Source organism: Pyrus communis, chromosome 8 (genome assembly GCF_963583255.1).
Source record: "Pyrus communis chromosome 8, drPyrComm1.1, whole genome shotgun sequence".
Taxonomy (NCBI): Eukaryota; Viridiplantae; Streptophyta; class Magnoliopsida; order Rosales; family Rosaceae; genus Pyrus; species Pyrus communis.
The window spans coordinates 27192511-27205958 of record NC_084810.1 but is presented as its reverse complement, the minus strand read 5'-3'; the positions used below and the strand labels follow the sequence as shown (position 1 = coordinate 27205958).

The following is a 13448-nucleotide window of genomic DNA, read 5'->3' as shown; positions in this document are numbered from 1 at the left end:
TGCTTGTCTTTGTGAATGTTCCACTTTGCACTGCTCTGCATTTGCCCGCGTCGGTCGTTTCGTAGGACAAGTACTTTTGTTAGGGCCCTTTTGGATGCATGGATTTGAGAGGGCCTAAAATTTAACCATACTTTTTTGTTTGGGCCTAAGCAAGACCTCGTAAAATCGTGCAAGATTTTGTTCAAAAAGTGTTGGTTAAAGTCGAATGCTCGACTACTAAACGTCACTTGACTATCCAAGATCTTCCCACGGAATCGGTGATGTGAGATTCGGGGTATATGAAACGAGACGTTCTCCCGATACGGAATGCAACCATTTACCAAACTGAGAGATGATCCACATTACCCAATAGAACATTGACATTAACATGATACTTTGTATAGTGTACAAACTCATGCTCAACATTGTTAAGTTTACATGCATTCGGATCACATATGTATCATAATTACATTACCCCACGCCCGCGGGGTGTTTATTGTCGTATTAAGCTAAATGCACGGTGAGTGAAGATAACCAGATCACCGGAAAGCATGGTTGTAGTCATGAAAGTGAAACTGTTTGTAGATAAAGTAAGCCAACCATTTTGAAGCTGCAAATGATAGTATAGCTGCTGCAACGAGCGTAGTTCTTGCAGCCACTGATATGGCAGCCTGCTTGGTTGCGGCAACAATTCCCACTAAAGCAAAAGCAACAAACTGCAATACAACTTCGAGCACTTTCAGACCTTTGTATCCGGCACTGCAACTGCTGCAATTTACCACATGGGACCAGTACCTGAAAAGGTTGTGCAAAAACCTGTCAGTGATCATTCAACAATAAGAGGACTTTTAAGTTTTAACACTCTCCAACTTAGTTCTTATGGCCATGACACAACCTGGCAAGGCAAATGCTTGCATTCAACTAATAAACCCAAAATTTTCGAATGTGTGCTGGAAATTTCTATATCTTTTGCTGGCCTGAACATTCGAAGAACAAACTGAGAGATGCTTGAAGGTGTGTTATAACAGATCTGGTTTGTAAAAGTTGCAGGAACACCAAATTTTAGCATATTTTCAAGACCGCTATGATCTACTTTGATGCCATCAGAATTTCCCATATAAACTGTTCTAATTTTCTGAAACTAAGTAATCAATTTGTTGTTTGAATCCTGCTTCAAAACTATGTGAAAGTTACCTGTCCAGCAACTGTTCTCTAGGAGGAGTGGGGGGAAGAGCCCCACTGAACTTGCCTCTCCAATCTACCTGACCGCCAGCATACTTGTTTAACCATTTTCTGAAACCAACCACAAGGGCATCTGACTTTGTTGGCACAAAACATGCTTTTTGCCACTGGGCTGGGCCAGCTTCCATTATCTTACGTTCCTGTACGAAGAACTCAAGACTCAGGCAAGAATAAGTGCGATAAGAGATCCACTAAAGACTCTTATTCCGTGGTCATGCAGCTGCACACTTTAACTCAATAGAATGTTTTTCTTATTGTTCAGAAGAAAAGCCTCAACTGAAAAAGTAACATCTTACACATTCAGCAAGTGAAAAGCAAGATAATTTTTAAGGAAAACTAATGAAAAGGACTTGAAAACTTTGAGTTTTAACGAAAAGGACAAAAAGTTGTTGTATGTGAATAGTACTAGGATTGACTTTTAGAGTAAAAATGTGGTTTTTTGTTGAAGTGCACAATACCGGGAGCTTTTGGTTAAAGTTCCCTAATTTTTAAACCTACCATCAAGAGTTAAAAGTCACCTCAACATGAAGAAGATATAAATCGGAGTCCAGAATCAGATTTTGTCCAATATGAAACATCCACCGCGGAACAATCTTATCAATCCAAATGCCGAAGTTTCTTGGGAAGGTCCATATCAACCTGCTATTACCCGGACTAACTGGGATACAAATAAAAATTAGAAGAATTCTCCGCTGGGCCGATGACACCTACACAAATCACCATACACATAAAGAGATGTACAAAAGGATTAAAACATAAAGGATTTGAACAAAAACAGAATGTTCTACCTTTTTGGTTTCAGCTGATGATGCAGCCCCATTACCCTGGTCAAGCGGAGCAAGTGGAGAAGCGTAGAACACACATGGTGGCAAAAATTTACTCCGACCCCATTCCTGCTTTGCGATGAAACCATTAATGTCTAACTTCTCAACACTCAAATCCAATGGTCTACCCCCTTCTCTGTCAGCTTTCTCTGTAAAGAAATGAACTGTAAATCATCCTGAACCTCCTATACAAAGTGAAATTAACTTCATGAAAGTGATGCATAAACTAGTATTTGCCTTTGGGTTGTCTCGTTTGCATTATTCCATAATGTGCATATGGAACATGAGCAGGGTCCATAAGATTTTCAATCAAGACCTCGTACCTGGAATTGCAATATTGATATTAAGCAAAGTTATTAAGAGGAAAAGCTGAAAAATGAAAATTCAATATTTCAGATCCATACACCTAAAAGTTCTTGGACATGAAATATGAAATAAGACCTGGATGCAGATTCACAAGGTTTCTTATAAAGGAGCATTATGCCTCAGTAGAAAAATAGTTTCATATCAGAACTGGTAGAAAAAAGTATCTTTACATACCCGTAAGGAATCTCTCTGTTTCCCATTGGACCACTATACGATGGATCATCTAGTTCGGGTATGTAGGGAGGTTTTTTCTCTGCAAGAACATCTTTGTATTGAGGATCGGAATTTGGCCAAAACCACACAATGCCATTTTGCACGGTGGTTGGATAAGCGGCTACACATGCTTTCTTATTCGTGTGAATCTGCAAGTTGAAAGTGTCATCCCTATCATCTCATTTAAACTACAAACCATGCACAGCATAAAGTTTATTGCCATAGAACCACTTCTGCAAGAACAAGAGAAGAGTTTCGATTCAAACTTGGATTACTATTATTTATTTAAAGTTCTTTAAAATTGGTCCCAATAGTTTCAATTGACGTGATTTAATCCCTATAGTTTAGGAAGACCACAGTTCGTGCCTAGGATTGGATGATAACTCGCTAGATTCTACGAATGCTGAAATAAGAAATAAACCCCAACTTCCAACTTTGTCATAGTCGAGGAATTAGATGGATTAATCACGAAGGAAATTATCCCTTCCCGTTCTAGGCACCAAGAGTAGTGTAATTGTTACAATTGAAGGCCAATGACTTTCATTGTGTCCTTTTTTCGACATAATTAGTATACAATCGTCATATATAAAGGAAAAATTAGACTTTTTGAAGGTGTTTCATGCGCTAATTCCGTTGAAAATCTAACATAATTAAGCCATCATCCTTGAACTGCAACAATTAGTAAAACTACAACACAAAGACGTCAAATCACAACAACTGAAACTACAGGAATCAAAGTGGAAAATTCGCCGAAACTACAGTGACCAAAAGCATACTTTTTATGCAAATCTACGGTACTGTTTGACATCTCTAGCAGTCTATCTAATTAACTTGTACAAAGGTTTACCATAACAACTAGCTGTACCTATATCTATATCTTACTTGCATGAAGGTTTTCAGTCAAGGATTATTTACCGGAGGGCCATCAGTCGGTGCTTGAGGGATGAACTTGCAGTCGCCGGAACCATTAAAACACCAACCGTGATAGACGCACTGCAACCTGCCCCACTGATCAATCCTCCCTTCCGACAACGGCGCCAACCTGTGCGGACAAGCATCATCGAACACCTTCCAAGCACTCTCGTTCCGGTCCCACCACACCACCACGTCTATCCCCAAAACCTTCTTTCCATGAGGGACCCTCTTATCGAGATCACAAACCGGCATCAACGGATACCATTGGGCGTACCAGTCGAATTTCTCCTCCTGGGTCGGGTTTTGGAGTGATGGGTCGGGTGGGTTTGCAGGCTCGGTCGAAACAGAGGATTGTACGGCGGTGAAAGTCTTGAACGCTGATGATGCGGTTCTTTGAAACGGCGAAAAAGATGAAGTGGGGTGTGGGTTAAATCCAGATAGAGTAAGTTTTCTGGGTTGGGATTTGTCAAATTTGGTGGGAAGTTGCAGTGAGGGAAGAGATAAAATTCTCAGAGCTTCCATGGCTGCTGCCACGTGTGGAGCTCAACAAGGTAAGAACTTGGAGGCTCAAAAGTGTAAAGCTTTGAACTTGGCATGCAGTAAAAAGAAACTTGAGGTTCAGATTTGGGATGAGAATTTTGTCTATTGAAGTGGATAACATGACAAGTGGTTCAAGGCTTAACCGGTTATAATGTTTCAGTTTGCTATTCAATGCATGCCCAACCACATAATGTTTTGTTCCTTTTCTGTTTTTCCGTATTTCTTTTATTTTTTAGGTGATGATTTTAGCAAAATAATTAACTCTATGCAACGAACGGTACGGAATGCAACCATTTACCAAACTGAGAGATGATCCACATTATCCAATAGACAACATTGACATTAGCATGACACTCTTTGTATAGTGTACAAACTCATGCTCTACAGTGTTTAGTTTACATGCATTCGGATCACGTATGTTTCATAATTACATTACCCCGCGCGGTGTTTATTGTTGTATTAAGCTAAACGCACGGTGAGCGAAGATTAACCAGATCACCGGAAAGCATGGTTGTAGTCATGAAAGTGAAACTGTTTGTAGATAAAGTAAGCCAACCATTTTGAAGCTGCAAATGATAGTATAGCTGCTGCAACGAGCGTAGTTCTTGCAGCCACTGATATGGCAGCCTGCTTGGTTGCAGCAACAATTCCCACTAAAGCAAAAGCGGCAAACTGCAATACAACTTCGAGCACTTTCAGACCTTTGTATCCGGCACTGCAACTGCTGCAGTTTACCACATGGGACCAGTACCTGAAAGGTGGTGCAAACACCCGTCGATGATGATTCAACAATAAGAGGACTTTTAAGTTTTAACACTCTCCAACTTAGTTCTTATGGCTATGACACAACCTGGCAAGGCAAATACTTGCATTTCAACTAATAAACCCAAATTTTTCAAATGTGTGCTGGAAATTTCTGTATCTTTTGCTGGCCTGAACATTCGAAGAACAAACTGAGAGATGCTTGAAGGTGTGTTATAACAGATCTGGTTTGTAAAAGTTGCAGGAACACCAAATTTTAGTATATTTTCAAGACCGCTATGATCTACTTTGATGCCATCAGAATTTCCCATATAAACTGTTCTAATTTTCTGAAACTAAGTATCAATTTGTTGTTTGAATCCTGCTTCATAACTATGTGAAAGTTACCTGTCCAGCAACTGTTCTCTAGGAGGAGTGGGGGGAAGAGCCCCACTGAACTTGCCTCTCCAATCTACCTGACCGCCAGCGTACTTGTTTAACCATTTTCTGAAACCAACCACAAGGGCATCTGATTTTGTTGGCACAAAACATGCTTTTTGCCACTGGGCTGGGCCAGCTTCCATTATCTTACGTTCCTGTACGAAGAACTCAAGACTCAGGCAAGAATAAGTGCGATAAGAGATTCACCAAAGACTCTTATTCCGTGGTCATGCAGCTGCACACTTGAACTCAATAGAATGTTTTTCTTATTGTTCAGAAGAAAAGCCTCAACCAAAAAAGTAAAGTCTTACATATTCAGCAATTGAAAGGCAAGATAATTTCTAAACCTACTATCAAAAGTTAAAAGTCACCTCAACATGAAGAAGATATAAATCGGAGTCCAGAATCAGATTTTGTCCAATATGAAACATCCACCGCGGAACAATCTTATCAATCCAAATGCCGAAGTTTCTTGGGAAGGTCCATATCAACCTGCTATTACCCGGACTAACTGGGATACAAATAAAAATTAGAAGTCCCCGCTGGGCTGATGACACCTACACAAATCACCATACACATAAAGAGATGTACAAAAGGATAAAAAGATAAAGGATTTGAACAAAAACAGAATGTTCTACCTTTTTGGTTTCACCTGATGATGCAGCCCCATTACCCTGCTCAAGCGGATCAAGTGGAAAAACATAGAACACACATGGTGGCAAAAATTTACTCCGACCCCATTCCTGCTTTGCAATGAAACCATTTATGTCTAACTTCTCAACACTCAAATCCATTGGTCTACCCCCTTCTCTATCAGCTTTCTCTGTAAAGAAACGAACTGTAAATCATCCATCTGATGAGAGGCCTCAAAGGCTACAAGGGAGAAATCAAAAGGAAACTGTATCCAGCAAATAATAGGGAGGCGCATAAAGTAACAAATAAAAAATTAACTTCATTATTATAAACCAAGTTATTGAATATTTCAAACAAATCCCGAAATTGGAAACTACCTGTTATCCAATAAAAACCAAAAATTCCTAATAATAAACCAAAATGATGAGGATTACTAAGCTGACACGCCGGAGTTGGCACCCTAAAGAACTCCCTGGCACTTTATCCCTTAAAAGGATCAAACTACACAAAGTGAAATCAACTTCTTGAAAGTGATGCATAAACTAGTGTTTGCCTTTGGGTTGTCTCGTTTGCATTATTCCATAATGTGCATATGGAACATGAGCAGGGTCCATAAGATTTTCAATCAAGACCTCGTACCTGGAATTGCAATAAAGATATTAAGCAAAGTTATTAAGAGGAAAAGCTGAAAAATGAAAATTCAATATTTCAGATCCATACACCTAAAAGTTCTTGGACATGAAAGATGAAATAAGACCTGGATGCGGCTTCACAAGGTTTCTTATAAAGGAGCATTATGCCTCAGTAGAAAAATAGTTTCATATCAGAACTGGTATAAAAAAAAAGTATCTTTACATACCCATAAGGAATCTCTCTGTTTCCCATTGGACCACTATACGATGGATCATCTAGTTCGGGTATGTAGGGAGGTTTTTTCTCTGCAAGAACATCTTTGTATTGAGGATCGGAATTTGGCCAAAACCACACAATGCCATTCTGCACGGTTGTTGGATAAGCGGCTACACATGCTTTCTTATTCGTGTGAATCTGCAAGTTGAAAGTGTCATCCCTATCATCTTATTTAAACTACTAACCATGCACAGCATATAGTTTATTGGCATAGAACCACTTCTGCAAGAACAACAAGAGAAGAGTTTCAATTCAAACTTGGAATACTATTACTATAAATAATGTTTAAAGTTCACTAAAATTGGTCCCTGTAGTTTCAATTGACGTGATTTAATCCCTATAGTTTAGGAAGGCCACAGTTCGTGTCTAGGATTGGATGACAACTCACTAGATTCTATGAATGCTGAAATAAGAAATGAACCCCAACTTCCAACTTTTGTCATAGTCGAGGAATTAGATGGATTAATCACGAAGGAAATTATCCCTTCCCGTTCTAGGCACCATGAGTGGTGTAATTGTTGCAATTGAAGGCCACTAACTTTAATTGTGTCCTTTTTTCGACATAATTAGTATACAATCATCATATATAAAGGAAAAATTAGACTTTTTGGAGGTGTTTCACGCGCTAATTCTGCTGAAAATCTAATATAATTAAGCCATCCTCCTCCTCCTTGAACTGCAACAATTAGTACACTACAACACAAAGACGTCAAATCACAACAACTGAAACTACAGGAATCAAAGTGGAAAATTCGCCGAAACTACAGTGACCAAAATCATACTTTTTATGCAAATCTATGGTACTGTTTGACATCTCTAGCAGTCTATCTAATTAACTTGTACGAAGGTTTACCATAATAACTAGTTGTACCTATATCTATATCATACTTGCATGAAGGTAGTCAAGGATTATTTACCGGAGGGCCATCAGTTGGTGCTTGAGGGATGAACTTGCAGTCGCCGGAGCCATTAAAACACCAACCGTGATAGACGCACTGCAACCTGCCCCACTGATCAATCCTCCCTTCCGACAACGGCGCCAACCTGTGCGGACAAGCATCATCGAACACCTTCCAAGCACTCTCGTTCCGGTCCCACCACACCACCACGTCTATCCCCAAAACCTTCTTTCCATGCGGGACCCTCTTATCGAGATCACAAACCGGCATCAACGGATACCATTGGGCGTACCAGTCGAATTTCTCCTCCTGGGTCGGGTTTCGGAGTGATGGGTCGGGTGGGTTTGCAGGCTCGGTCGAAACAGAGGATTGTACGGCGGTGAAAGTCTTGAACGCTGATGATGCGGTTCTTTGAAACGGTGAAAAAGATGAAGCGGGGCGTGGGTTAAATCCTGAGATAGTAAGTTTTTTGGGTTGGGATTTGTCAAATTTGGTGGGAAATTGCAGTGAGGGAAGAGATGAAATTCTCAGAGCTTCCATGGCTGGTGCCACGTATGGAGCTCAGCAAGGTAAGAACTTGGAGGCTCAAAAGTGCAAAGCTTTGAACTTGGCATGCAGTAAAAAGAAACTTGAGGTTCTGATTTGGGATGAGAATTTTGTCGACTGAAGTGGATAACATGACAAGTAGTTCAAGGCTTTAACTGGTCATAATGTTTTAGTTTGCTATCCAATGCATGCCCAACCGCATAAAGTTTTGCGTGTGCGTTTTCCGTTTTTCCGAAAATAATTGACTCCGCGTAACAAATGGACAAATTACAATTTGATATGTACGTAAATATTTGATTTTGTAATTTTAACAGATTATTACGTGTAATTTCAACACATGATAATGTGTTACTTGTTCGAAATATCGTAAGTTGACAGAGTGTACGTGAGTTCTTGGTGAGAATGGTTTGTACAAACATTGGAGTTAAGCAATGGGCTTTATTCAGAGTAAAAATAGAAGACAAAATGTTCTACCGTAGTGGTGCGAAAAAATAATGTTCATGCATTTTGATAAGAGTTCGATCTCGACCGATTTCCATCCCTTTAACATTTAACGATTTAATCCATTAACGCTATCATTGTAAAAAATAAAAACCTCTAAGATCTAAATGAGTTTTGAACAAGAACATTAACACATTTCATGATTAGTGTCAAACACAACTAGTCAAGAAAAAAATGAATAATTTGTATTAAAAGGGCGTCAAACCCACCAAAATTATAGGATTTGTCGTCTCCTTTTGTACAAGATGAACTAATGAAAAATAAATTTATACATGATTTGCGTAGGAAAAGACTGATAAAGAATTGCTTAGTCATCTTTTCTATTCACAAAAGAATAAATAAATATATGAATCTACATTTTTCAGTCATGAGACATTAGCAATGGCGGTTGCTGTACTTCCTGTAGATAGTTGGGATGACTGAGTTCTAGAAAGGTTAATGCTTTTTAAAGAACGCTTCACTCTTTCAAGTGCTGGGGAGCTTATGCGTGCTTCCATCTCCCCGCCACGTTGTGCCGGTGTCAACACCCTTGGACTCAGCGCGCTGGTGGTCCGAGGAGAGAAGTATGACCTCGAACGGGCAGCACTTCTTGGAGACAAGTTCACATGCTCCAAAGCTCGGAACTGGAGCTCCGAGGGATAGTCCCTCACACAACCAATGCGAGGTCCAGCTCCCGTTGTCCATTTGCATGACAACTGCCTTCCCAGTTGGAATGATTTCATTCCTTTGTGTGAGTTAATCCTTTTGAGAATTGATTCTTGAGGAATGGCTTCTCCCTTGGTCTCATCATTGTTTTCGTCAAACAAGTTCTTCTTTGAAACCATGTAATCCTGTTCTGATGGGAGAGTTTCATCCACCGTTTCAATACCATCAACTGGAGTTTCTACTGGAATACCGCTGCAACTTGAACCAGCGGGTTGAGTTGCGCTCTCTACCTTCTCCGAATACCTTTCCCTGTTTGGTATTGCAAGATTAGACAATTTTCTGCTAACACAGCGGAGACGACTTGACATATGAGATTCGATTGCAGCAGCTTGTCCTATTGAATCAGTCTCCTCCGGAATCAATTCTTCGTCAATGGTCTCTTCAGCCTTTAAATCACATACATTTGGGATCAAGTCCTCTTCAGATGAGTTGCATCTAATATGAGCACTGCTTCTTTTCTTGCTAAGTGAACTCTCCTCTTCCTCATCAACTGGACTTAACTGAAAATACAGAAAAGCGAGCTTTTTAGGATAAATATTCCGATAGTTTTCTCTTGAAACCTATTAAATCAGAACATAAATTTTTATTTTTCTTAATTTATACCTTAACATCTTTGAGATCCACATTGTTCTCTTCAAGGAACGAGACAAAGTCTCTGAAATTTTCTTCTGTAGGCCGATAGTGACCACTGTGAGGCCAAACTGCCTGTAGAAATTCACAATAAATCAACGTTACAAACAATCAAAATATCTAAACAATGGTATGTATGCAAAGAGAAGGAAGATTTTATGAGTAGTATGTATTCTAGCCATACCTTAAGGATGCCGTTTTCAACAACTAATCTCCCGGCAGCAGATGTGGCTCCTCCAGCCAAAAAACTTGAATGTTGAAACGTCCCCTTCTTTTTCTTGCCAACGTATAAGGATCTAGAAGCACTAAGAACGAAAATCCATTTGGTATCATCGGATTCTCCGGTTGTATGGAGAAGCTCCCCTGATTGTTTGTAGAAGAATTTTCCATCCTCCACAACAACTTCATAGGCCATTCTTTCCATCTACATTGAGCAGAACAAAAATCAGTAAACAAAATGGGAGAAGAAACAGATTAAAGGATTATCAATAAGGATTAAGGACATAAAGCTCACCGGTCCAAGGTACTTGATACACTGCTGTTGCAGTTTCGATCGAGGGCATTTTTCAACAAGATTTACTTCCTTCCCTTCACCTATGTCTAGCCAGTAGAAGAACGGTTCTCTACTCTGACAGTGAAGCCATTCAACGTAGTAAAAGTGCAGGTTATGTCCATACCGATGCCTTGGATCAATCTGTTGTTAATCAATAACAAAGAATCGAGATCAGTAATGGCTCGAGTCATAACAGATAGAAGAAGAACAAAATTGACAGTCGAATGCAATCAACTTACCGCCTCAAGCCAATGCTGCAAAGCAAGCTTTTGTGCCTTTTCATTCTTTGATAGACCTTTCCCAACCTGCAGTGACAAAGAAATACTTAGTTTTTCTGAAAAGATTATGAGAAACTCGAAGTGTAAGAATACAATCTGTTCAAATTTTACCTTGGCGGCTCTGGTCCTTGCTCTAGACCAACGCGACATGGCAGTTTCATTTTTCTCAATTTCAAAGAATGATATAGAACTCCGCTTGAGCTCAGCAAAATCTAATAGCTTCCACCTATATTATTTCAAAGAATTTAAACATTAATAAGATAAAAGCACATTAATTTTTTTTAATAAAACAGAAAGATTAGAGCATGGTGATAAAATGCATACCAGCTCTGTTCAACAAGAACTGCACAATCTGCTAACTTTCGTCTGGTTCGAAAACTTTTGTATACTTTCTGCAATTTAATTGCGGCCATGTGTTTGGGGCTGGCGGGATCCAAAAGTTGCAAGGGCCGGATCATCACCAGAGGACTATCTGACCTTGGGGAGGGAACGTTCATTTCTTTGCTGAGAGGGCTGACTGACGCAACGGTCATGCTCTTTTCTAACGAAGGAACCTTGAGCAACATCATTTTCTCCAAGTCTCTGCCTTTAAAGCTAACAGAAGTTTCAAGTGTCATCCTTCCGGAACCCAAGGATTTCATTATTGTGGGTTCTGCATCACCACCATTGAAACTAACTGATCTGGCCGGAGTTTTATCTTCATTGTCTCCAAAGCATATGGACTTCACAATTATCGAATCCAACCCACTTTCCAAATCACTGTGCTGCGAAAATGGGCAAGAAAAGGAAATTCCCATTCGGTTTTAGCAACCCAGACAATTCAAACTCCTGAGAGAACAAAAAGAACGAGCTTTAGTTTCATATCAGTTGACCCATTATACAGCATAAAAGCATGAATGAACGTAAATCGAGCTGTTGTCGGTGTAAGAATGCAGTTAAATTATCCCAACATGAACAAGAACCCATCAGACAAACCCACCATGAGATCAGATCCACAAAAACTACAAGAATATTAAGTATACAACAGAAAAGGTCACAAAATCAATGAAAAAAACAAGCACATCGCCATGAAATCAAGAGCAAACCCAGAAAACCCATTTCATCAAAACAGCATAAAAATCCTAACTTTCCTCCAAGAAAGAGACTTTTACCATTTTTAACTCCTTTTTACTGACCAAACAGCAAACAAACTGAGAAGTAGAAAAAGAAGAGCAAAAAGGGAAATTATGTATAGAATTAAAAGCGGGGCATTGTTACCTTAAAAGGAGGATTTTGCGAGCCAACGAAGGAGCAGAAACAGATTTTTGTGTAAAAATAGAAGTGAATGCTTGGAATTTGAATGGTGAGTGAGAGGGTTTGATTGGTTTGGTTTGAGAGGGTTCGTTTGGATTAAAAAGGAGTTAGTTTCTCTCTTTCTTCCTTGCTTACAAAGCTCTTGTGCTTTTCAAACTCTACCTTCCATTGATGCATGATATATAGGGGGGGAAGAGAGAGAGAGAGAGAGAGAGAGAGAGAGAGAGAGAGAGAGAGTTTACACAGAGGAGAGAGGGAGTGTCCATTTTCCAACCACGTGATCATGGGGGGTTTACTGGGAAAAGAACCGAATTTTGAAAGCATTTTCATTTTCTTCTAAAACCTTTTTTGTTCTACCCAAAACCTTTAATTTATGTCTTTGTTTGTTTGTTGTTTTGGTTTTTAGACTTTATATTCTTGTGATAAAACATTAAACAATTTAGTATCTCTATTTTCTCTTCCTTCTTCCCTCTTTCTAAGAAATTGTAAGAATTCATATACAAATAATAATTTTGATACTTGACCATGTAGGCAAATATTGTATGTGCCCCAAACTCCATACAAATGACAAAATAAAACAACATATTACTCGTTCTAAATCGACTAAAATGAAGGTCACGAAGAAGTTACATATACATAAACAAATAAAACAGTATCACGTCAATTAGAATAAAAAAAAGTCTAAAAATTGTTTCGATTAATATCTACTATTTTATTTTTTTCATGTTAGTTGAACTAACGTTACTTTAAGTTTTTGATTTCATAACCACATCAAGTGGTCCAGTGGCAAGGGCGCGGACTGCGACTACCCAATAGACAAAAAAACTGTGGGGGTTCCGGGTTCGATATTCTAAGCTGGTGAGTTTGCTTGACTGTGGCCACGGGTAGGGTTAAATTCATCATAGCCTCTCTGGATCCGAAAGGGGTGGATAACAGTGACTTGTCACCTGTTATCCTCTTTTTTCAAGGAAATATGAGTCTTTGACTTCATCCTAACTTAAACAAGCCCTATATACGCGTAACACAATTTTCCGACATATATAGTTGTTTTTGTACAAATTAAGTATTAATTATATTTAAGAAAGATTACTTGTAGACTTGTAGTCATAGTGATGTTTCGATCTTAAATATTGAACAATTGGTTAAGTTAATCAAGCAACACGGTGCAATCTTTTCTTGCACTCTTCCATTATAATTAAGTAATTAGTTATAAGAACTATATATTATATATAACCTAATT

The 13448-nt window shown here is 39.1% G+C and overlaps 3 protein-coding genes across 3 annotated transcripts; all 3 read right to left on the bottom strand.

Moving 5' to 3' along the window:
- Positions 1-315: 315 nt before the first annotated feature.
- On the bottom strand, positions 316-4245 carry LOC137741525 (protochlorophyllide-dependent translocon component 52, chloroplastic-like). Its single transcript, XM_068481227.1, has 7 exons — positions 3540-4245; positions 2586-2773; positions 2283-2368; positions 2010-2194; positions 1740-1928; positions 1174-1361; positions 316-774 (listed from the first exon to the last, which is right to left on the bottom strand). Exons 1-7 carry the CDS (start codon positions 4059-4061, stop codon positions 519-521), a joined length of 1614 nt encoding a protein of 537 aa, XP_068337328.1. The 5' UTR covers positions 4062-4245; the 3' UTR covers positions 316-518.
- A 133-nt stretch (positions 4246-4378) lies between these two features.
- LOC137741526 (protochlorophyllide-dependent translocon component 52, chloroplastic-like) lies at positions 4379-8370 on the bottom strand. Its single transcript, XM_068481228.1, has 7 exons — positions 7721-8370; positions 6754-6941; positions 6448-6533; positions 5900-6084; positions 5633-5818; positions 5229-5416; positions 4379-4830 (listed from the first exon to the last, which is right to left on the bottom strand). The coding sequence occupies exons 1-7, from the start codon at positions 8240-8242 to the stop codon at positions 4575-4577; spliced, it is 1611 nt and encodes a 536-aa protein (XP_068337329.1). The 5' UTR covers positions 8243-8370; the 3' UTR covers positions 4379-4574.
- Positions 8371-9075: 705 nt separating this feature from the next.
- On the bottom strand, positions 9076-12339 carry LOC137741524 (IQ domain-containing protein IQM2-like). The gene is made up of 8 exons (XM_068481226.1): positions 12173-12339; positions 11240-11743; positions 11027-11141; positions 10877-10942; positions 10599-10778; positions 10269-10508; positions 10058-10159; positions 9076-9954 (listed from the first exon to the last, which is right to left on the bottom strand). The coding sequence occupies exons 2-8, from the start codon at positions 11710-11712 to the stop codon at positions 9115-9117; spliced, it is 2016 nt and encodes a 671-aa protein (XP_068337327.1). The 5' UTR covers positions 11713-11743; positions 12173-12339; the 3' UTR covers positions 9076-9114.
- Between the last annotated feature and the right edge of the window lie 1109 nt (positions 12340-13448).

What these genes read in the sequence shown, in the direction of transcription:
- LOC137741525 (XM_068481227.1), bottom strand. Translation starts at nt 4,061, where the DNA reads ATGGAAGCTCTGAGAATTTTATCTCTTCCCTCACTGCAACTTCCCACC. An exon ending in CATCAGCTGAAACCAAAAAG is followed by an intron (nt 1,929 to 2,009) that starts GTAGAACATTCT and finishes TGATTTGTGTAG; the next exon opens with GTGTCATCGGCCCAGCGGAG. An exon ending in AGAGAACAGTTGCTGGACAG is followed by an intron (nt 775 to 1,173) that starts GTAACTTTCACA and finishes CAACCTTTTCAG; the next exon opens with GTACTGGTCCCATGTGGTAA.
- LOC137741526 (XM_068481228.1), bottom strand. Translation starts at nt 8,242, where the DNA reads ATGGAAGCTCTGAGAATTTCATCTCTTCCCTCACTGCAATTTCCCACC. An exon ending in AACAGAGAGATTCCTTATGG is followed by an intron (nt 6,534 to 6,753) that starts GTATGTAAAGAT and finishes TTGCAATTCCAG; the next exon opens with GTACGAGGTCTTGATTGAAA. An exon ending in CATCAGGTGAAACCAAAAAG is followed by an intron (nt 5,819 to 5,899) that starts GTAGAACATTCT and finishes TGATTTGTGTAG; the next exon opens with GTGTCATCAGCCCAGCGGGG.
- LOC137741524 (XM_068481226.1), bottom strand. Translation starts at nt 11,712, where the DNA reads ATGGGAATTTCCTTTTCTTGCCCATTTTCGCAGCACAGTGATTTGGAA. An exon ending in CAAGGACCAGAGCCGCCAAG is followed by an intron (nt 10,943 to 11,026) that starts GTAAAATTTGAA and finishes TTGTCACTGCAG; the next exon opens with GTTGGGAAAGGTCTATCAAA. An exon ending in GTATCAAGTACCTTGGACCG is followed by an intron (nt 10,509 to 10,598) that starts GTGAGCTTTATG and finishes TGCTCAATGTAG; the next exon opens with ATGGAAAGAATGGCCTATGA.